A 22,542-nucleotide genomic window follows, 5' to 3' on the forward strand; every position below is an offset into this window, starting at 1 on the left:
AACCCCTTTTCAAGATGGTAAAAATTTGTTAAACCAGAATTTTATCACTAATTGTAACCTATTGCAGACAGAAATACCAGTTTTTCTCAGATTGCACAGATCAAGAGCTTGAGTTAGGTTGGGATATTACATAAGTTCCACAATTAATATAACTGTGCTAGTGATATTGTTGTTCATACCAGTTTACACACAAATTGAATTGGCATTGATAAAATCAAGAATGAATAAGTACACAGGAAATAAATAATATAGGCTATATATTGAAGCAAGGTTAGAATGAATTTGCAATGGATGTCATATTTTTATTGATGATGAAATTCTGACTTCAGAGTTGAATTTGTTTCTTAGCTATCTGAATATTCTGTTGATTTAGCCTACATGTTTACCAAAGTTAATTTTATACAGATAGATTTTTATCTGAAATAGTCTAGGTTAGTTATGTACTAGTCTTTGGTAAGAATGCATAGGTATAGTAATAGGTCTTCTGAACAAACTTTAAGGATAAAAAATAAATAAGATAGTACTTTACAATGATTCCTCAGAAGGAAATGCTTTAAAATTAAGATGATAACTTTTAAAAAATTTGAAAAGATTTAGTTGAGAAATTTGCAGTAGCCTACTCAGCCATTGCATAATCTGGAACAAATGTATAAAATAAAGTAATCTAAGAATTATAAAGTATTTTTTTTTTAAACACAGACAGAAGGCTCCTAATCTTGAATATTATATGCAATTTTGGGCAAGATTCAAGCTTTTACATAGGCTAACAAAAAACCCATGTACCTACAAAAAGAGCAAGCTGAAAAAAAGTCAAATACACCTGTTTTAAGCACATGGCTTTGCAGTCACACTAAACATTGCACAAGTAAAATCTAGAGAAGCTATTGTTTCCTATCTTAGAAAGTGTTTAGGTTAAGAAATTGAAAATTTCAGGGATGTATCTCTAGACTAAAGTATGTCCTGGGAAGACTTTTTCTTCTACTAGAGGGCACTGGCCTTTGACAACCTTCAAAAATATTTGTTTTATTAAAGCAAAACCTTGCAAAACAGATTTTCTGCTTAAATGAAGCACAAAAAAAGTATTTTCAGCTTCACAACTCTGCTCAATCCCAATTTATGATTTTTAAAAAAATAGGCTGATATATTTCCTAGATTTACAAAAAAAAATGAATTGGTATATCTTCAAATTCTATTAAAATAGCAGAAAATGCAATATCAAAATTAAAAAAAGAGAAAAAGAAATGGAAAACAATAAATTAAACTATAATATTGTTTTGTCAAAATTACAATAGGTTCTGAGACTTAGAAATCAGAAGAGGGTCAACGTAGTAACTTAGAGATATGTTTCTGGAGTATGTTTTTGGTCCTTCACACATTATTGTGATCAGGGGTTGGCATCTCAGATCTGGCTTTCCTGACATCTTCAGGTTTACAAAGTTCAGTACACCTGTCTCTTTCTACATCTGATTTCTCTTCGTCATGATAAATGAAGTATTACTATTTAGGACTTATATATGTAAAAAAAAATCACCTTTATCCATATGGTCATTTATCTAGGAAAATAATATTATTGCAACATTCCTACTTGAAAGATAAATCTGAAAATATATTTAATCCTTCTAATAAGCAGTGTGAGAGGAATAATTGCCAGGGTGTTTTTTTTTATTCATATTGGGCCAACAAAAATGAAACAGTTTATCATTGCATTATAATAAATGAAAGATAAAGAATTATTGCAGACTGAAGTGAGAAAAATTAGCCAATATCACTATCTAAGCAAATCACAATGCTTAGGGCTTGCTTTAGCCTTAGACTACTAGTGGACTTTCATCCCACCCTGAAGGCAGCTTTTGGATCTTGACTTGTACAGGCTTGGTTCTGTTGCTGCTTTCACCAGGGCTGTCATGTATTGGGGCTAATATATTTGTTTGGTTAACTAAAGACTACAAAAATACTGACATGTCTTCTGTGGAAGGGTGTGCAAAAGCACAGGATGGCTGGCCCCCTACCCCCCATTGCACTTCCTGGCTGAAGGGCCAAGAAACGGAGATCAGCACCACCAGTACAGACTGTAAAGTCTAATGCCATATCCTTTACCATGTCTTCCGTCAAAATTTTAAACTTGGTTGGTAAATGTGGTTTCTACTGACTTATGCAATTTTGCAGATGGTACCACAATTTTCCATTTGGTTAAATAAAGAGCATTAAAATATTGACATAATATGTACTAAATCCTAAGCCTTGGTTTGTAAATGCAGTTTTTTTTACCAACTCATCCAGTGATTTTACATATTCTATATGAAACATACATTATGCTAATTACTGACAAAAAGTCAGTAAAAATGAGCAGCCAGTCATTAAAATATCTCCCCCCCCACAAAAAATATTTTGGCTAGTAACAGCCCTGGCTGTAAATATCTTCTACTATTGTGGCATGTTTAGGAAGATTCAGAGCTGCATTTTCCAAATATGTGCTTGTCAAGTAATGATGCTTATCTTTTCCAAAAAAGCATTAGTTGTCTTCATATGTTGTCTATTATCTGATTTAACAATAAACAAGCAAGGTGTTTGTTCATTTTGATTCAAAAGGGTGCCAGTGTGAGGTTTTGTTCAGTTTAAACTAAACCTTGTCTCCTGGTGAGAGATTTTCCAACTGTCTGGAGGATCTAATTCTACTATACCAATTGCCTGGTATAGCAGCATAATTGTACCAGGCATACCAATTGCCTGGTACAATTATGATCTTCCTTGGGCGTGTGTGAAGAGTTTGTGCTCCATGCTTTTTGGGATTAGTGTCTACTTCTGTTTTGGTACCAAAGATCAAAGTTTGTGACTCATGAGTAGTTCTGTTGGTGATGCTAGACAATCAAGGGAAGTGTTTCTGTATTCCAGAAGAGCAAAGTTGAGATCTGCCTTCTGTCTAGTGCCTTAGTCATCAGTCTCTCAATAAACTGGACAGATTTTTTCATTTGACTGAGCATAGTGTGGAGTGGGTTTCCTGATCTTTGGTAAATGTCTAAAACTTTGTCATACTAAAACTGTGGGCATTTCATTAGTCACTGGGGCAACATGTCTAGAAAATTATGTTTTTAGTTTTCAGGAAAAAATGTGTTTTAGTTTGTCTAAAAACTGTGTTCTAAGTTCTGCTATCACCACATGAGAAGAAGTTACAGGCAGGAAATCATCTTTATTAAAATTTGCAATGGTGTCTTGTCCTTAAACTTTGAACAGGTCTGCTCTCACCTGTTCAAAAGGAAATGATGGAATTCAGTATGAAAGCATTGGCTCATTTGTCTAGTTGGGTTTATGTTTTGTGGATACCACATGGTTGAGTATCATGTATTCTACATTCTTAAGAATACTTGGCTAAAATATGACTGTTTGGGCTCACTCTTTTATCTTTGCAATGCTAAGACAGGAGTCATGCAACTGCTTGATGACTTCACCCCTCAGGATTCTGGGAATGGTATCCTATCACCTTTGATCAATATGCCAGGGCTACTAAATCATCCTGCTAATTCCAATATAACACTAATACAGATGGGCAGTCTTCCCAATTTTTTGTGACGTTATTTGCCAAGATTTGTATTTCCTTGTCTCTTTTTGCATGCCATTTAGTTTACTTTCTTTGATAGGCGTTTATCTAAAAAAAGGAAATCACTGCAAGCTCAGGTTATTCTTTGGCTTTATGTGCATTTTGTGCTTTAATTGCAGCCTAGACAGTGCATCTGATACTGGGATCTCATCACACAGGCATCAAGTGCTTGCACTACATCAATATTACTTCTAACAAGCATCATTGGCTGGGTGTAAAATATTGGAGCTGATTTAGTACTGCTATATGGTTTGGAATCTCTGCTCTGTCATAAAGTCCTTCCCCTCTCCCTATCCCCAATACTTGAAATCTTCCCTGCTTGACCCCATAGTTTCATTAGGGTAGACTGTTTACAACTTTGCTTACCCAAAACCATGGCTTCAAACAAAGCTGCAGGGTGACTTGAGGAGTAGGGCCCCTTGAGGAAATTTTAGCCTAGTAAACAACACAGAATTTGCACTTGATTTCAATTGATAAATCATTTTCTTTGTTTCATCTGTTTTGCTGTGCTGAAAAAAACTTTTCCTAGCTAAGTTATTTTTAATGACCTACCTTGCCATGGTGATGTAATATTTGCAGTCATGAATATGAAATAAGGCAGAAGAATAAGATTGATAGCATAGGATTTGATATATGTTACTAAAACCGCTCAAGATTGCACCAAGTCTTCAATCATACTAAATGTCCCTGTCACTACTTTCTGCCTGATTCTAAGGTGGCTTAATAGCTTTGTATAGACCTGACAACACTAAAAAACAAATATTATGGTAGAATTTTGATGGCAAATTTATGAAGTTTAGAACTGGACTTGCTAGGAGTTTCAGGAGCTCAGATCCCAGGGGTTGGAAACATAAAAATTGGGGGGATATAGAAATTATTTTATTGTGGAGGAAGGATGGGGTGATTATGCAGGGAGTAGGGCTCATGAGAAATAAGCAATGGTGTGGGAAATACTTTTGAAATGTATTTAATTACACATACAAATTAATCATATCATAAAATAATTAATTAGTAATTGAAAATATATTACCAGGGAAGTAATTTGTATTTAATTAGAAAATATGTACTTAAAATACAAATTATTCTAGCTACAAAATAATTTTTTCTCAAAATATACAATTTATGATGAAAGTTCTTACAAAAGTTTGCTTTCAATAACAAAAGCTTCTCAAACTTCATGTCTCCCAGCTAATTCTGCTTTACAGTTGAAACCAAGCACCTCAACAGAAAAAAAGAAGTTATACTAGAATTGACAGTGGTTTGGAAGTATTGAACTTTTGGAAAACTCTTGCAATGTCCAGTTATTTTTTCAAGGACTTGATTAGATGGTCTTTATTGTCCAAGAACCTCAATAATTAAACTTTCATTTTATATCCAAAAGAAGAATCTGTGCTTGTCCTTATACCACCACTGTTGAAAGTAAAAAAGTAATTAGAATTGACCTACAACACTGCTACACCCAGCATCACAATCAGTCAACTGATTATCAGCTTTGGCTAGCAAGTCTCCCAGTATCCATTTTCCCTTGAAACCAGGGTGGCTTCCATTAGCTGTTGCTAACTCCTTAAAACTAAGTTCACTTTGCTGCATTGCAAAGCTATGTATAATACAAGATCACTTCTGCAAGAGCTTGTGTGTGTTTGATGGATCGATTTTGTTTCATGTCAATCATTTCCTTTCTTAGTGCAATACATATGGGCAACAGCATTCCCAGAAAACAGTCCTTGTTGTCCTGTAGTATGTCAAGTGCCCTGGCAGCAGGCTCCATTACCTTGGCATACTCCTCAAGTCCAATTGCTTTCACCTTCATTAGGTTCAGTTTGGTTCAAACCTGCCTAATCTTGTCCTGCACTTCAGCAATCCGTTTCATAGCATGATGTTTAGAATCTCATCTAGTTGTGTTTGAAACCATCAGCTGCTTTGACATTAAATTTTGACTTTATTAGAGGTTTTTGAGCTCTGCCTTGTTGCATTTCGCAGTGCTTGACACTTTTCCATTGAAATGCGGTATAGTTTTTTCCCAACAGGAAGTGTGGAAAAAAAAATAAATACTAATTTAAATTACTTGATCTAAGTTGTAAATAAATGCGCATTTAAATACTTTGAAAAACAATAAAATACTTATAATTAGTTACTTCCACAACACTAAATAAGGAAGCTAAGGGAGTTAAGTCTTGCTTTGGCTGGGAAGGTATTAATAATGGAATGCTAGTTGCTCATTATATGATATAACAGAGCAAGATATCAACTGTATTAGTTTATGTCCATTTACAATCAAATGATAAAGCTGGTAGTGACTCAGCTGAAATTTAATTACAGCCACAGGAACAAATAGATAGAATCTTTGGTAGAAATATAGTATTTGTGCTAGTGGGCCTCAATGCACAGATTTGAAGAAACGGTGATAGATTTTTTCTTGCCTAGTTAAGTTTGGCATTGAAAAATAAAATATTAATGGTTATAGACTGCTATATCAATCAAGTTATAACCAATACAGTACTGTTAAAATGGTACTCATGTTATGGTATGACAGCAAAGCTTATTGTTTTTGTTATTGTATGCTGAAGACTGGCAGGATCAATACAGGATACTAGAATAATAAGAGTGTTTTATTAATTTTTGAAGTTATCTTCAACATTTAGTAGTACCTAAAGTTAATCTAATGCTCAAATTTAGAAAAGGTAATTACCTTTCAGGAAATAAAGATGTTGGTAGACATCAATAGAATAATGGAATGCTATTTGCTCATTGTATGATATAAAAGAGCAAGGTATCAACAGTATTAGTTTATGTCCATTTAGAATCAAATGATAAAGGTGGTAGTGACACAACTGAATTTTAATTACAGCCACAAGAACAAATAGATAGGATCTTGGGTAGAAATATGGTATTTTTGCTAGAGGACCTTAATGCACAGATTTGAAGAAATGGGGATAGATTTTTCCTTGCCTAGTTAAGTTTGGCATTGAAAAATAAAACAGTAATGGTTATAGACTGCTTTATCAATCAAGTTATAACCAATGCAGTACTGTTAAAATGGTATTCATGCTATGGTATGACAGCAGAGCTTATTGTTTTTGTTATTTTAAGCTGAAGACTGGCAGGATCAATACAGGATACTAGAATAATAAGAGTGTTTATTAATTTTTGAAGTTATCTTCAACGTTTAATAGTGCCTAAAGTTAATCTAAAGCTCAAATTTAGAAAAGGTGATTACCTTCCAGGAAATAAAGATGTTGGTAGATTCTAGAAATACTAGGTAGACTCTTTGATATAAACTCCCAAGAACAGCTGAATACTGAACTGTAGAGTCTGCATTTTGAGGATGGATAAGTTAGATAGAATAATTTTAGTGAAGTAATTTGTGAAGTAGCAGATGAATAAAATAAGAGTCAATAGCTGCATGCTTTTTCCATATGTAAATAGTGATGTAAACTCTTATGACATAAACTTTCCAAAATGTTATAAGCATTTTCATTCTTTTCTGCATCATTTCCTTTAACTAGTCAATAGCTGCATGCTTTTTCCATATGTAAATAGTGATGTAAACTCTTATGACATAAATTTTCCAAAATGTTATAAGCATTTTCATTCTTTTCTTTATCATTTCCTTTAACTCTATCACTGTTAAACCCATTCTCAAAAGTAATCCCATCTCTCTTCAATTTGTTTTATTATTAATTGTGGCCCCATTCATATCTTTTAACTAGAACTACTCCAGAATGACAACCTCCTCTTGATTTTTTTAATATGTCAACACAACAAAATATTTTACTATTATGCTTTCTTGCCTTATCTTCTAGATCTTTAGCAGTTTTATCCATTACCTTCACTTTCTACCTCTTTGATTCATACTTTAATACTTTCTCTTCCTTACATTCCTCTTCTTTCCCTATGATATATCACTTAAATACTTTTTGAATAATTCCCTCCATTTCTCTACTAGACATAAATCACTGCCACTAATATTCTGGAAATCATTTCTAAGACAGCATCTGCTACTTCATAAATTACCTCACTAGAATTATTTTATCCATCTTCTCCATTCTCAAATTACAGACTCTCTAGTTTATCATTCAAATGTTCCTGGGAAGTTTATATCAAATTCTCATCCTAGAGTCTACCAACGTCTTAGCTTCCTGGAAGGTAAGAGCTTTTGGTAAATTTTAGCTTTAGATTAACATTAGACACTATTATAGAGTGAAGATAACTTCTAACGTTAATAAAACCATCTTTTTATTCTTGTATGCTATATTTATCCTGCCAGTCTTCATCTAATAATAACAAAAACAATAAGCTTTGCAGTCATACCATCATGTGAGTACCACGTTAACAGTACTGTATTGCTTATAGCTTGATTGGGGGAGCAGTCTATAACCGTTACTATTTTATTTCTCAATACCAAATTTGCCTAACTTAGCACACCTTCTATGTCTGTTTTTTCAAACGTGGTTATTAAATTCCCCTAGCAAAAATATCCTTTTCTACCAAGGATCATGTCTATTTGTTCCTGTGACTGTAAATACAATTCAGCTGAGTCACTACCACCTTTATCACTTGGTTCTACAGAGGGCATAAACTAATATGACTACTATGTTGCTCTTTTTTGTCATAAAATAAACAATTAGTATCCTATTATTAATACCTTCTCAGCTTAAGCAAGACTTAGCAGCTTCCTTATTTATAATGAGCCCTACTCCCTGCCACATTACCCATCCTTCCTCCCTGCATAAAATAACATCTATGTTATCCAAAATCTTGGAAAATGCTTAGAGTGGAGAGATCAGGATGAAATCTGGTGGGAAAAATAAGTACATGTCCTAGATACGTTAATTACATAACCGGATCAGATCTGCTCTCTTTGAGAGAGTTGGGGGGCACCTAATTCGGTAATTTGGAAAAAATAGAGGTATTTTTCACTTATGAAAGGGTGATTGGATCTTAATGAACTATAATATTTAGAAGGACCTCGTGTCTCAGAGCTGTTATTGGAAAACCTTTAGAGTTTTAAAGATCGGGATGAAACTTGGTCGGAAGTATAAGCACATGCCCTAGATATGTTATTGACGTAACCGGACCGGATCCGCTCTCCTTGGGGTAGTCGGGGAGGATTTACTAGTTTGGGTACTTCCAGATAAGCTAGGACAATGGAAGTTGGCAGGCATATCAGGGACCAGACTAGATTAAATTAGAAATAGTCTTTTTCTCGATTCGACTGTCTGGGGGGGGGGGTGAGCAAACAAGATAGTTGAGAAGAATTTTATTTGTTGACGAAACGAATGATTGTTCTTCTTAAATATGGCTTGTGATCTTGAGGGTATGATTCTCGCTTAGGGTATGAGAGTTCTCAGGTTTGAATCTCGGACCACCCCAATTTTTACATTAAGAAGATCCGAAACTAGATACGTGATCAATATAGCGATCGTTGGAAGCTGGCAGGCACATCAGGGACCCAGCCAGATAAAATTAGAAATAGTCGCTTCCCTGATTTGACCATCTGGAGGGAGTGGAAGGACGGTTAATTCGGAAAAATGAGGTATTTCTAACTTACGAATGGGTTATCAGATCTTAATGAAATTTGATATTTAGAGGAACCTCGTGTCTCAGAGCACTTATTTTAAGTCCCGACCGGATCCCGTGACATTGGGTGGAGTTGGAGGGGAAAACCAGAAATCTCGGAAAACGCTTAGAGTCAAAAGATCGTAATGAAACTCAGTGAGAAGAAGCTCTTGACTCTTGGCTCTTCCGACCTCGTCACAAGTGACGCTCTGGCTCTTGTTTTTTAAATGGGTTACGTTCAAACTTACAATTTTCTTATTATTCAAATCACTGAAAGAATGATCATCTCTGGAAAATTAGTTGTCACAAACCAGTGGAGGACAGGGACTAATACATCTTCTCAAGTCTGCACGAAGCTTCTAGGCCAGCTTAGAATCAGGCGAAAAGTAGTCCCAGGGACCTTCACTATGATTGGAGACTTGGTGCAATTTTCAGCACTTGGCAATGCACTATATACATGCCAGTGTTTCTTTTTCTATTGAAACATCAGGATTAAAAAGAGCGTGGAGATAATGCAAGACTCAAAAGACTAGCTTTCTGTAAACTTTAAAGAAGCTAATGTAAGATCACAATTTGTCTAAAAAGCTCAGTCAAAAAGGAATAATTTAAATGGACTGAAAACATTTACTTGCTTGGACGAAGCCTTTTTAGAGCTAGAACTACCAGTCATCAATGGTTGTTTAATGGTTTTGGTAACAACTTGATACCTTGGCAACAATTGATTTGATGCAATTTCGAAACACTGAAGAAAAATCATAAACTGTTTCTCTCTAGAAAATTTTAGAGAGAAAACAGGAGAAACCAAAACCATGAATATGAAACATAATTGAAAACTATATTTTAGGAAATACAGATAATAAAACTAACTTTTTTCTTTTATTTGCCTGTTCGCTCAGTATTAGTCTCCCTGGATATCTTTCATTTTTATGGCACTCGGTATTTACCAAGTGACATATACCAATCGCAAATTCTGTTGGTGTGTCTGTTAGTCTTGGTTTTGCTAGTTTAGGCACTTCCAGATAAGCAAGGACGATGAAATTTGGCAGGCGTATCAGGGACCAGACCAGATTAAATTAGAAATAGTCGTTTCCCCGATTCGACCATCTGGGGGAGGGGAGTGGGGTATGGTCAATTTGGAAAAATAGAAAGAATGAGGTATTTTTAACTTACGAACAGGTTATCTGGTCTTAATGAAATTTGATATTTAGAAAGGTATCGTGTGTCAGAGCTCTTTTTTAAATCCCGACCGGATTCGGCCACATTGGGGGAGTTGGATGGTGAAACCTAAAATATTGGAAAACGCTTAAAGTGGAGGGATCGGGATGAAACTTGGTAAGAAAATAAGCACAAGTCCTAGATACGTGATTGACATAATCGGAATGGATCCGCTCTTTTTGGGGGAGTTGGGGGGAGGGTTAATTTTGAAAAATAAAAAATGAGGTATTTTTAACTTACGAAGGAGTGATCGGATCTTAATGAAATTTCATATTTAGAATGACATCGTAACTCAGATCTCCTATTTTAAATCCCGACCGAATCCAACGTCATTGGGGGGAGTTGGGGGGGGGGCGGAAATCTTAGAAAAGGCTTAGAATGGAGAGATCAGGATGAAATTTGGTGGGAAGAATAATCACAAGTCCAAGATACGTGACTGATATAACCGAACTGGATCCGCTCTCTTTGAGGGGGGGGGGGGTAATTCGGAAAATTAGATAAATTAAGGTATTTGTAACTTGCGAGTGGACGATCATATCTTAATGAAATTTGATATTTAGAAGAATCTAGTGCTTCAGACCTCTTATCTTAAATCCTGACCAGATCCGGCGACATTGGGACAGTTGGAGGGGGAAACCGGAAACCTTACAAAACATGAAAATTGAGGTATCTTTATCTTACGAATGGGTGATCAGATCTTAATGAAACTTGATATATAGAAAGTTTTTATGTCTTAGATGCTCCATTTTCAGTTGGAATCGAATCCGGGGACATAGGGGGTTGGAGGCAGAAACAGAAATCTTGGAAACTGGAAATCTTGGAAAACGCTTAAAGTGCAGAGATCTGGATGAAACTTGATGGGAAGAATAAGCACAAGTTCTAGATACGTGATTGGTAATTAGAACGGATCCGCTCTCTTTGGGGAAGTTGGGGCGGTTAATTTGAAAAAATTAGAAAATTGAGGTATTTTTAGCTTAAGGACAGGTGACCGAATCTTAATCAAATTTCATATTTAGAAGGAAATCATTTCTCAGAGATCCTATTTTAAATCACGAACAGATGTGGTACTATTGGGGAGAGTTGGAGGGGAAAACTGGAAATCTTGGAAAACCCTCAGAGTGGATAGGTCAGGATGAAACTTGGTGGGTAGGATAAGCAAATGTCGTAGATACGCGATTGACGCTACTGGACTGGATATGCTCTCCGTGGGGGATTAAGGGGGGGTCCAGTGCTTTGGCGAATTTGGTGCTTCCGGACGTGCTAGAACGATTAAAATTGATAGGCGTGTCAGGAACCTGCACAAATTGACTTGATAAAGTCGTTTTCACCAATTCAACCATCTGGGGGGCTGAAGGGAGAGGAAAAATTAGAAAAAAATGAAGTATTTTTAACTTACGATTAGGTGATCGAATCTTAATGAATTTTGATACTTAGAAGGACCTCGTGTCTCAGAGCTCTCTTTTTAAATTCCGGCCGGCATTAAGCCTCTGATTTTCCTTTTAAATCAGCTTATTTATTCTTAGAACTTTACTAGAGATCATGCCATATGAGCCCTTGGCTCTTCCGACCTCGTCACAAGTGCCATATGAGTTCTTAGCTGTTGTTTAATATGGAGCCTGTCAATCCCATAATTCTTGGTAACAAACTCTAAGTAAGGAGTAACTAGGCCCAATAGAATCCAAAACTCCTAGAAACGGAATTTTGACATCAATAGATGCATAAAAAGACTTGGATTTGAGTGGTGATTCCAAATATATAAAACTTGTTTGATTTTTTTTCCTTACAGATCAAAAGCTATAAGCTTGAAAAATATGTTTCATTTTTTAAAAATAGGAGAAATCCCCAAGAATTCAAGGAATCTTAATGAAAATTAAACGATCAGATTCAGCATATCAGAGAAACCAATTGCAGAGGTTTATAATTCCAATCTGCAAAAATGTAGAATTTTGTTTTTTTTTCGGAAGAAAGATTGCTGGTGCATGCTAATTCATTTGTTTTTTTCCGGGAAGGATCGTACCTAACAATGGTCCTAAAATATCGGGAGATGGAAATTAAATAATATACCACCTGTCTAAAGTAAACAGAAAGAAGGGAGGGCATCTATTCTCCCTCTCATACCTCCTTTTCCCTAAAGTTGCCTGATCAAAATTTGTAGGTGGCCAATTTTTGAGCATAGTTGAAAATATTAATAACTATGTCTTTGGGGATACCGTCGACCCCCCCCCCAGGGGAAAAGACTGTAATTTATGAAAAATTTCAATTTTTTATGTATAGTATTTATTATTGGGAAGCCCAAAGACTATTTTTAAGAGAGGGAGGATTTTCTGCCGTGGGCATTTTCCAAGGCAAGAATCCCCCATGGAGAAGAAAATTTCCAGGGGTGAACTTTCCAGAGGGAGTTTGTCATAATTACTCAGAAAAAACTTTTTATCTGTCTTACTTTCTCTTTGCTGTCTCTATTTTTCATGTTGAGATGTCTGGAAAATTGTCTGGGGCAATTTGCAGCAGGGTTTGAATTGTCTGGAGGATTTTTCGATAAGGAGGGGGATTTTCCATGGGTGAATTTTGAGAAATCAAGTTTTCACTGGATGGGGAGGGAGGAATTATCAGGGAAAAATTCCATGATGTGAGATTTCTGAGCACTATATAAAAAACGATCAGAAACTAGAATAAAAAAAAAATTGTTTCAATTGAAAGTAAAGAACAAGATTAAAGGTTTAAAGAGAACAAAAATTACTTTGTGTATTATGAGGATGCCCCATCCTCAGTACTGTACCCTGCTCTTCACGCTAGTTTGACTTTTTGTTCCAATTACTTTAGAATGACTCCTGAAACATATGGACTGTTTGAATAGAATCAGAAGTTGTTCTTTTTTTTTAGTAGGACAAAAAAGCAAGGAATCAACAAAAATCTACTAAATTTCTAGGAAAGATGTAATTTTGCGAAAAGTCGTGGGCCTAATTCCTTAAAGGGGTGTAATGACAGTTCTAGATAAAAGGTTTCTGTTACATATAATATCTTGATATAAAAAAAAAACTTTTTTTACAGCTCGTCCTTGTTCTGTATTTTGTTATTTTAATTTTTGCATTTTGTTCTGTTTTATAGGAGGTTAAAATAAAGTATTGTTACTTGTATCAGTTGTGTGTATGTTTTCGATAAATTAGTAAAACATAGCATTATTTTTAAATTGAGTAGGCTAAATCATGAAAACTGTCTGATGATTGGTTTGGGTTATATGAATAACATCAAAATCATGTGTATTACCAAAATTGTCTAGTATAAATAAAATGATTCATTGTTCTTTCTTCAACTACCATGTGTAATTAAAACTGATCATCTGTCTAGAAGCTGCAATGGTCAAAACAAGAGAAATTTTACCGCCCAAAGATGAAGAAATAGAGAAGATATTTAAAAAGTTATTGAAGGAATCAAAAAAGAAAAATAAAGTCAAGATACAGAAAAAGGAACACAAAGGAGGCGTTTCGCCACGTCAGCAGGAATTGTTGCCATGTCTGGATGAACAAATAGAAGACAAAGAAATGTTTCCACATTCCCAGGAAATAGTAGAAAGGTACCCAGATCAAGATAAAGAAATTCAGAAGACTAAATCAAAACAGATAAAGAAGGAAAGGGCTCAAAAAGAAGAGGTAGTATTTGTTTTGCTTTTTGTTTTTTTATTTATTAAAGAAAAACTGTTTTTTTTCAACTGAAAGTAAGAAGCAACATAAAAACTTAAAACAAGCAGAAATTGCTCTGTATTTGAGGATGGTTTCCCTACCCCTCCTCTATAAGGTGATCTTCATGCTGAATTTTTTTGTCCTTCATTTAAAAAACTTTTTAATCATATTTAAACGGTCCTTATTTTTCAGGAGTCGTTCTTAAAGAATTAGGACAAAAAGTCAAACTAGAGTAAAGAGCAAGGTACTGAGGAGAGGATATCCCCCTCAGATACGGAGTAATTTCTGTTCTTTCCAAGTTTCAATGTTGTTCTTTGCTTTTATTTGAAAAAAAAAATAGTTTTTACTTCAACTTCTGATCATTTCTCAAATCATGCCCCAAAAACTTCATCATGGACCTCAAAGACCTCAAAAAAACATGGAATATTTTCTGGGAATTTCCTCCCCATCCTGTGCTAAGTTTTCTTGCATAAATTCTCCTATGAAATTTCTTCCTCCCCATCGAAACAATCCTCTGAACAATTCCGACTCTTCCATAAATTTGCCCCAGACAATTTCTCAGATGTCTAAACATGTAAAATTTTGAGCCAACAAAGAGAAAGTAAGACAAGTAAACAGTTTTTTTGGAGTAATTATGGCAAACTCCCCCTGTGTAAAATTTTCCTTGGAAAGTTCACCCCTGGAAACTTCTCTCTCTATTGAAGATTCTTGCCTTGGAAAATCTCCCCTCTGTTAAAAAAAAGTCTGTGGGCTTCCCAATAACAAATACTATATATATATATATATATATATATATATATATATATATATATATATATATATATATATATATATATATATATATATAGTGGACAAGGTCCATAACTTGCAGCTATTTCCCCTGTGGATGGGGGGTAAATGTCATCCCCAAGGCATAGCTATTAAAATTTTCAACCATGTTGAACAAAATGGCCACCTTAAAATTTTGATCCGATGACTTTTGGAAAAAAGGGGCGTAGACGCCCTCCTATCTTTTTGGCTACTTAAAAAAGGTACTAGAACTTTTGTTTTTTATTGGAATGAGCCCTCTCCCGATATTTTAGGACTATTGTTTTACAATTACTCCTGGAAAAAACATGTATTAGTGATCTTTTTTCCAGTTAAAAATTTCAAAATTCTACATTTTTGTAGATTGGAGCTGGAAACCTCTGCAAAAGGTTTCTTTGATATGCTGAATCTGGTGGTGCAATTTTCATCGAGATTTCTTGGCTCCTTGGGGATTTTCGCCTGTTTTTTGAAGACGAGGCAATTTTTAAGGCTTGTGCTTTTTAATGGGTAACAATAAACTTAACGAATATCATATATATGGAATCAGCATACAAATTCAATTCTTTTCATGCATCTATTGGTATCAAAATTTAGATTTTCTGAGTTTTGGATATTATTGGGCCTAATTCCTCCTTACTTACAGTTCTTTATCTAGAACTGTGGGATTGGCCGTCTATGTATTAAAAAACGAAAGATCTCCAGGGAAATTGATGCTGAGCCAAAAAGGGAAAAAAATGTCAAATTTACTACCTGTTTTTTTGAGAATATTGTTTTCAATTGTGTTTCATATCAATGTGTTTGTGTTGTTTTCTCTCTAAAATTTTACAGATTGATAGAGTTTATGATTTGTTTCAGTGTTTCGAAATTGCATCAAATCAATCGTTGTCATGGTATCAAGTTGTTACCATAAATATTAGACAACCGTTGATGACGGGTAGTTCTAGCTCTAAAGGGGTTTATTCAAAGCAAATAAGCGTTTCCAATTCATTTAGATTATCTATCTTTGACTGAGCTTGTTTGACAAGTTGTGATCTTGCATTTGTTTCTCCAAAGCTTACGGAAAACTAGTCTTCTGAAGCTTCCATTATCTGCACACTTACCACTTCCTTAATTCTGACATGTGTAATACTATAATCATTCTCCATTGTAGTTATGATAGCCTTTTTGGCTAAGTGGTTAGTGCACTTGGTTTAGAATTCTTTGTCCAAGGTACGAGTTCGATCCCTGGCGTGGCCAGTTATTTGGTTTGGGACGGGGGTCAGTGGCGTTACTTTATAAGCTCAGCCATAGTCGACCAAGTTCTAAATGGGTAACTGGAGAAATCTGGGGAAGGTAAGCAAGAAGAGTTTCCAAAAGCATAGGATGGCTGGTCCCCAACCCCCCATTGTGCTTCCTGGCTGAAGGGCCACGAAACGGAGATCAGCACCGCCGGTTTGGACCTTAAGGGTCTATTGCCGTCATACTTACTTACTTAACTTGCATTGTAGTTATCTCTTGGCAGGGTTGAGACCCTTGTCCTAAAGCTTTATTTATTTATTTAATCTTGTCTGGTGTGGACGAAAAGTTTTGCTTAGGCTCCTGAGGGTGAGGGGGGAGGAATGGTCAGTCCACGTCCGCCCAAGCTGGGTGGGAGCCATCTATCCTGGGTTCTTGCTTTAAAGTTCGACCTTACTTTCCTATGTTTAATTTCCACTCGGCTTAGCTACCTATATTGCCTCGTTCCAAAAAATACTAAAAAATATGTTAATATCTAGTGGAACATATGGATCAAATTATAATAAAAGTAGTAACTAGTGAAATCTTCAGGCTAATTTTACATGTATTGCCACTCTAACCACCTTAAAAACAAAAATACATCCTGTTAACTTCAAAGCTAAATATTTTGGCTATTCTTGTCCCTTTCATATCTTTACATTTGGAGAAACTACTAAAAAAACCTCTGACTGTGAGCATAAACTTGACGATGAGTAAAAGAAAATACTATTCAATCATTAGACCACAAATGTCCAGTTTTCTTTTCGAGTATCTATAATTACCACTGTTACAAGTAAAAGTTTTTAGATGTGCATTATTAAAGGATGTCTCAGTCTCTTGCTTCAAAATTGTATGAAAATCGGAACGTTCAATATTGACTGTTTAAATTTTTTTTTTCACTAATAACATTCGAAAACTGAAACTAATGATTCTTTTGCTCTTCTTTAAAATTTACGTTATCTAGCTGAGGGTTTCTTTCCATCAGCGTAAATGAACTACCACATATCAAGGGCAATTAATATATACTTTATTTTATTTCAAGGCCTTGGACGAAGTACGAAAATTTCGAGATGAGTACGAAACAAGTGAAGAATGGGAGATGCGGCGAAGGTTTTTGATAATGCATTGGGGTGAATATCCAGAAAATCGATTATTGTGCCTATCTCGTGCACTCGTGAACGTTCATTTTCTGGGATGTACCTACCCTGCTGATTTCATGAGAATTTTACAGGATATGGGAGGTGAAATATTGACAGATTTTCAGGCAAAAACTCACGGACAAATCAAACCGATACTAGCATTTGCTGGAAAAGCAGCTGAAGCTAAATTTACTAGATTTAAGCCGAATTGTGAGGGGTCTAATTACAAACATAAACAGCCTATTGTGTGCAATGAATCTTTAGAATATAATATTTTCCCAAAAAACTCAGCTCAAATCGATAAACCCTTAAATACTTTAATAGAAATTAATTATTTCCCTGTCGATTCATTGAAAGATTTTGTCATTCTTGAAGTGGAAAAGACGACAAATTTTTCCGAAACAGCAGGTGAAATACTGAGTAGGTCAGCTAAGGCTGGGAAGCTTGAATTACGTTTCAATCTTAGTGAAGTTGGGGAAAGGCAAAAGTGTGAGATTTTTATAGGGGATTATTCAGTAGTTTCATGTATTTTCGAAAACAGAACTAATCTTCCTGATTTAGCATATGATTATGTATACAGATACTTAAAGAAATATCAGTATACAGTACGATATAAGGTAGATACAACTGAGATTGACGTTTCAATAGAGGATTTGACAGGGATCCAGGATTTAAAAGAAGATGAAGGAGTTGCAGTGGGTGAAAAACTTCTCCGCTTGATTGGATGGCAGGGGGGTGGATTAGGTAAATATGGACAAGGTATGAAAGCACCAATTAGTGTCGCATCAACTTTAGGTAGAAAGGGCTTAGGTTTTAATGGGGGCCGAGTTCATAAAGCACACCCAGAAAAACACTTTAGGAAAGATGTTAGAGAATATCTAAAAAAGTATATCAGATCAGGCTCAATTAGCACTATGAAATTTTCATCCGAGTTTACTTCTGAGCAAAGAAAAATTATTCACAAAGTTGCTCAGAAGCTCAATTTAAAGCACAAAAGTTGTGATGAAAAAAACGATAGAATGCTTAAAGTGAACCAGGACATAGCAAATGTGTCGCCTATGAATGTTGTAGACTCTTGGAAAAAGTCAGGGTGTTTGCCTCATCGTGAGGTAATGGTTATCCCTCCTGCATACGGTACGCCATAGTGTTTTTTGTATAAAATGTATGATGTGTTTTGCATTAAAATTAATGTTTGTTTTCTTTGTATGATTTGATAAAAATTGTTACTATCCTTATTTATTTTCAGCATAAATGCCCACAACTAAAATTATTAGGTGAGATTACCATGAGTTTTTCCAAGTGTAGTATAGGGCCTTCAAAAGGCGGGTCCTAGCCATAAAGTTTCTGGAAGGATTTCTTTTGGTTAATAAGAGAATCTCTTTTCTTTCCAGTATTCTTCAGACTCTAGTCTCTTTCTTTTTCGGAATCTCTCAAGTATCCACTGAAATACCTGCTACCAAAATTTCACGATATACGCTTTTTATAGTATTATTTAATATACTTGTTAATAGTTGGACACAATACAGCTTCACATAGCTCCAGCCTTTTGGAAGGGAAGGGGGAGGGCAAAATCAGAAAAACGTTGGTTTTCGGGTAATTTTTAGGGCAATCCCTCACAAGTGCTTGTAAAAGCAACAAGTGCTTCCAAATCTGTGCTGAAGTATGAGATTTAATTGTCTTGTCAAAAATACGCATAATTAGCGCCCCAAGCACTCAAATTAAATATAATAATTTTCAAGCTTTTACGCACTAACTAGTATCAATTTGTTTTGCTTAATCCAGCCATCTACAACCTAATAAGGTTAGGAGGCAACCTAATTTTATCTTACCGGAAAGAGCAGCTGTGCCCCTCATAAAAGAGCTTTTAAATGGCCGGATGATGATGATGATGATCACTTCTGATAGGCGTTTGTTCCACGTGGCAACTAATTGCCGAATGAAGCCTTCTCATAGGTTTTCCTACGGCTGCTTATAGGATTCACTATGCTTCTTTTGTTCTTTTTTCTTTGTATGTGTTTGATGTAAACATTCCTTTAAAAGTTATTTTTAGAACCTGAAAGAACTCCCACATAGGGCCAAAAACAGAAAGGACAGCAATTTCCTATTTTCTAATGTGTGTTTTAACAGATTTAAGATTCCATACGGGGTCGACATCTGCTAAACTTTTAGCATTGGTGCTTATAATCGTAGCTAAGACCTGGTGTCCAAATATAATAGCATATTACTGAGATGGCTCTTTGACAAAATAGATTAAAGCTGAGTGTCTTAAATATACAATCAGTCTCCAAGAACTGGCTCCAAACTTTGGTATTCACGATTTAGCCAATACAATTTTCAACTTTTTCTTTATTCGACTTAAAAAATACAAAAACAACATTATGTCCCAACAGAGAGCAGAGCTCGTACGGCTAAGACAGTGCAAAAACATAGAAAAAAAAATCAATATCTCATTATAATAGTAATTCCAAAATTTTACACGGCAAAAAAAACAAACAAAATGGAAAAAAAACTCACAAAAGAGAAATAACGAGGATAGGTAAAAAATAAACATCGGGAAGGAGGGGCGTGGGAGGCCATCCCAAACACAGGGACACAAAATCTTCTGTGAAGATCAAATAATTTAACTTTCCATCATCAATGGTGAATAATCAAAATTTTAGCCAACAATCTTTGGTATTTCCTTTTTTATATTTAGCTGAAATTTTTGGGATGAATCAAACAGAATTTTGTCATTCAGCTTATAATTGTTTGCAATGAAGGGCATTTGGTACCTAATCGAAAACCTTGACCTTTCAGAACTTACAAATGGAATTCGGTACATCCCAGACCTCCGACAATCCGAACGAGGAAGTAAAATTAACGGAGACTTGTCATAGAAATAATTTTTTGAATTTTGGATTTGAAAATACCATATGGAAGTATATATCTTTTAAATCTAACAAATTTAAGGAAAGAAATTAAGTGTTAAGTATTCTTATTGCCCTATTTTGTAGTACCTGTAAGGGTTTTATATGCTTCTAAAAGGTATTAAGATACACAACTGAGCAGTAATTCGAATAAGAAGCCATTAGGGAGTGGTAAATTATTTTTAATATGGTAAATGGAAAAATATTCTTCACACCATCCATCGACCCAATATTTTGAGCAAGTTTTAATCTTAAATACTCAATATGATTGTGAAATGACAAAAGGGGATCAGCAAAAACTCCTAAATAACGATGTGGTTGGACCCTACGAATTTTTTTTTTGTCACCAACCTGAAATAAGTCTCTCGAGTCGCACGTTTTGAACGACCAAAACCATAAATTTATTTTTTTTTCAAATTCGGTACTAGATGATTGGAAACAAACCATCAATTAACCGAGGTAACACATAGTCAGATTTTCGATCAATGTCGATGAATCCCTAGCTATAACTGTTATATCTGTATCATCTGCAAATAGAATTGCATGGCTAATATTCTCTTGCAGACCTGTGGAAGATCATTAATATAAATCAAAAATAAAAGTGGACCTAATACTGAGCCTTGGGGAACACCAATATAAATAAGACTTTTTAAATTAGTCATATTCCCACCGACATCTACTGGGATTTGCGTCCGCACAGGTATGATTTAATAATTTGTAATCCGTTCCCTCTTATGCTGGAATTTATCATTTTGTCATAAAGAATTTCATGATTGAAAGTGTCAAATACTTTTTTTCACATCTTAGAAAACAGTAGCCACATGGAAATCATCATCTAAACAATCATTTATTTCTAATGAAAGTGCTGCAACTGCGTTATCGGTCGAACGGTTTGCCCTAAATCCAAATTGATATTTGGTAAAGAAATTTATTTTAACCAAATAACTAGAAATCCTTTCTTTTAATATTGTTTCAAACACTATGTAATGGTGATAAAATTGTATTTGGACGATGATTACTTACATCAGATTTATCACCTTATTTATACAACGGAGTTACTCGGGAACTTTTCCATCTACTAGGAAATATACCTGAATTGATACTCAAATTGAAAATGTGGATATGCGGTTCAAAAATAACTCCAGCAATAGGCTTTAACAAATTTGTTGATGGTTCATCATGTCCAACTGGTTTACCGTTTTTATATTTTTGATAACCTTGTGGAATTCTGCAAAACTAACAGGGGCCAGAAATATGTTCGTACATTCATTCGAGGGTAAATATTGTTTATACGACCTGCAAGAGGACAAATCTATTCCTGCTGAAACAACTGATTTACCAACACTAGCAAAATAATCGCTAAACATATTAGCAACTTCTTGCGGTCCTCTAACTTCTACGTTATTTGTATTAATTAATACCTCAGGATGTGATAACTTTTTTTTCCAATTTTATCCTTAATTAAATTCTAAGTTTATCGGGGAGAATCAGAATTTTTAAATGAATGTTCATAATACACACTTTCATTTTCTCTAAGAATCCTTACTAACAGATTTTTATAGTTTTTAAAAGGTATTATATTTATTTCAGTGGGATACTTCATTTTAATTTTATATAAACGATTTTTTTCATTAATAGACCTCAAAAGCGATGCATTTAACCATGGTTTTCCTTGTGTAGGCCTCTTTCCTTTTAGATTTCTAAACAGACAAAATTGATCAAACTTTTCAGTCAATATATTGCAAAAGTTATCAAAGGATTGATTTGGATCCATTTCATCAATTACCGAACTCCACCCTACGTCACCGAGTTCTTCTTTTAATTTTAACAAATTTTTTTCCCCAAACTCTTCGCTTTGTTGACTTTTTTTCTTTATACGAGAAATATAGCAAAAAATCAGCCATAAATATGCAGTGATCAGATGAATCATCAGGAATGACATATGTACTAACAGCACATTCAGGTGAAAAAATATTATCAATTATTGAATATGAAGTATCAGTTATCCTGGATGGTACAAAACATACAGGATATAATCCATGAGTTAGCGGACATTCTAAACACTTCAGAGTATTACTATAAAATCTATTCTGATTAGCAGAAACAAGGTTCATTAAGTCAATATTAAGATCACATATTCCTAGATAAGAAGTATTACGACTAGCTAATTTATTCAAAAAATTTTCAAAACAACTCCTAAATTCTACCTGACTAGCTAACGGACTACGATAAATAGCTGCGATTACAATCTTCTTATTATTTGGTAAAAAAACATTCAACAATACAAGAGTCAAATAGCATTTCAATATTCATTGACAAAAAATCTAGTCTTCCACGAGTTGGTATGCAACTTTTAATAAAAACACCAAGACCATCTTTCTTTTGCATAC

General features: G+C 34.8%; 1 protein-coding gene across 12 annotated transcripts in view; it reads left to right on the forward strand.

Annotated features, from left to right (window-relative positions):
* LOC136037648 (uncharacterized) overlaps positions 1–18,446 on the forward strand; it is a 26,326-nt gene extending 7,880 nt beyond the window's left edge. For 7 of the 12 annotated variants that reach the window (XM_065720354.1, XM_065720361.1, XM_065720350.1 and 4 more), the window contains exons 2-3: positions 13,715–14,016; positions 17,150–18,446. In XM_065720354.1, the coding sequence (XP_065576426.1) occupies positions 13,723–14,016; positions 17,150–18,391 (1,536 nt within the window). In that variant the 5' untranslated portion in view covers positions 13,715–13,722 and the 3' untranslated portion in view covers positions 18,392–18,446. The other 5 variants (XM_065720360.1, XM_065720358.1, XM_065720356.1 and 2 more) reach the window with 5 other exon arrangements.
* The last annotated feature ends 4,096 nt before the right edge of the window (positions 18,447–22,542 follow it).

This window comes from Artemia franciscana, chromosome 17 (genome assembly GCF_032884065.1).
Source record: "Artemia franciscana chromosome 17, ASM3288406v1, whole genome shotgun sequence".
In the NCBI taxonomy this organism is placed as follows: Eukaryota; Metazoa; Arthropoda; class Branchiopoda; order Anostraca; family Artemiidae; genus Artemia; species Artemia franciscana.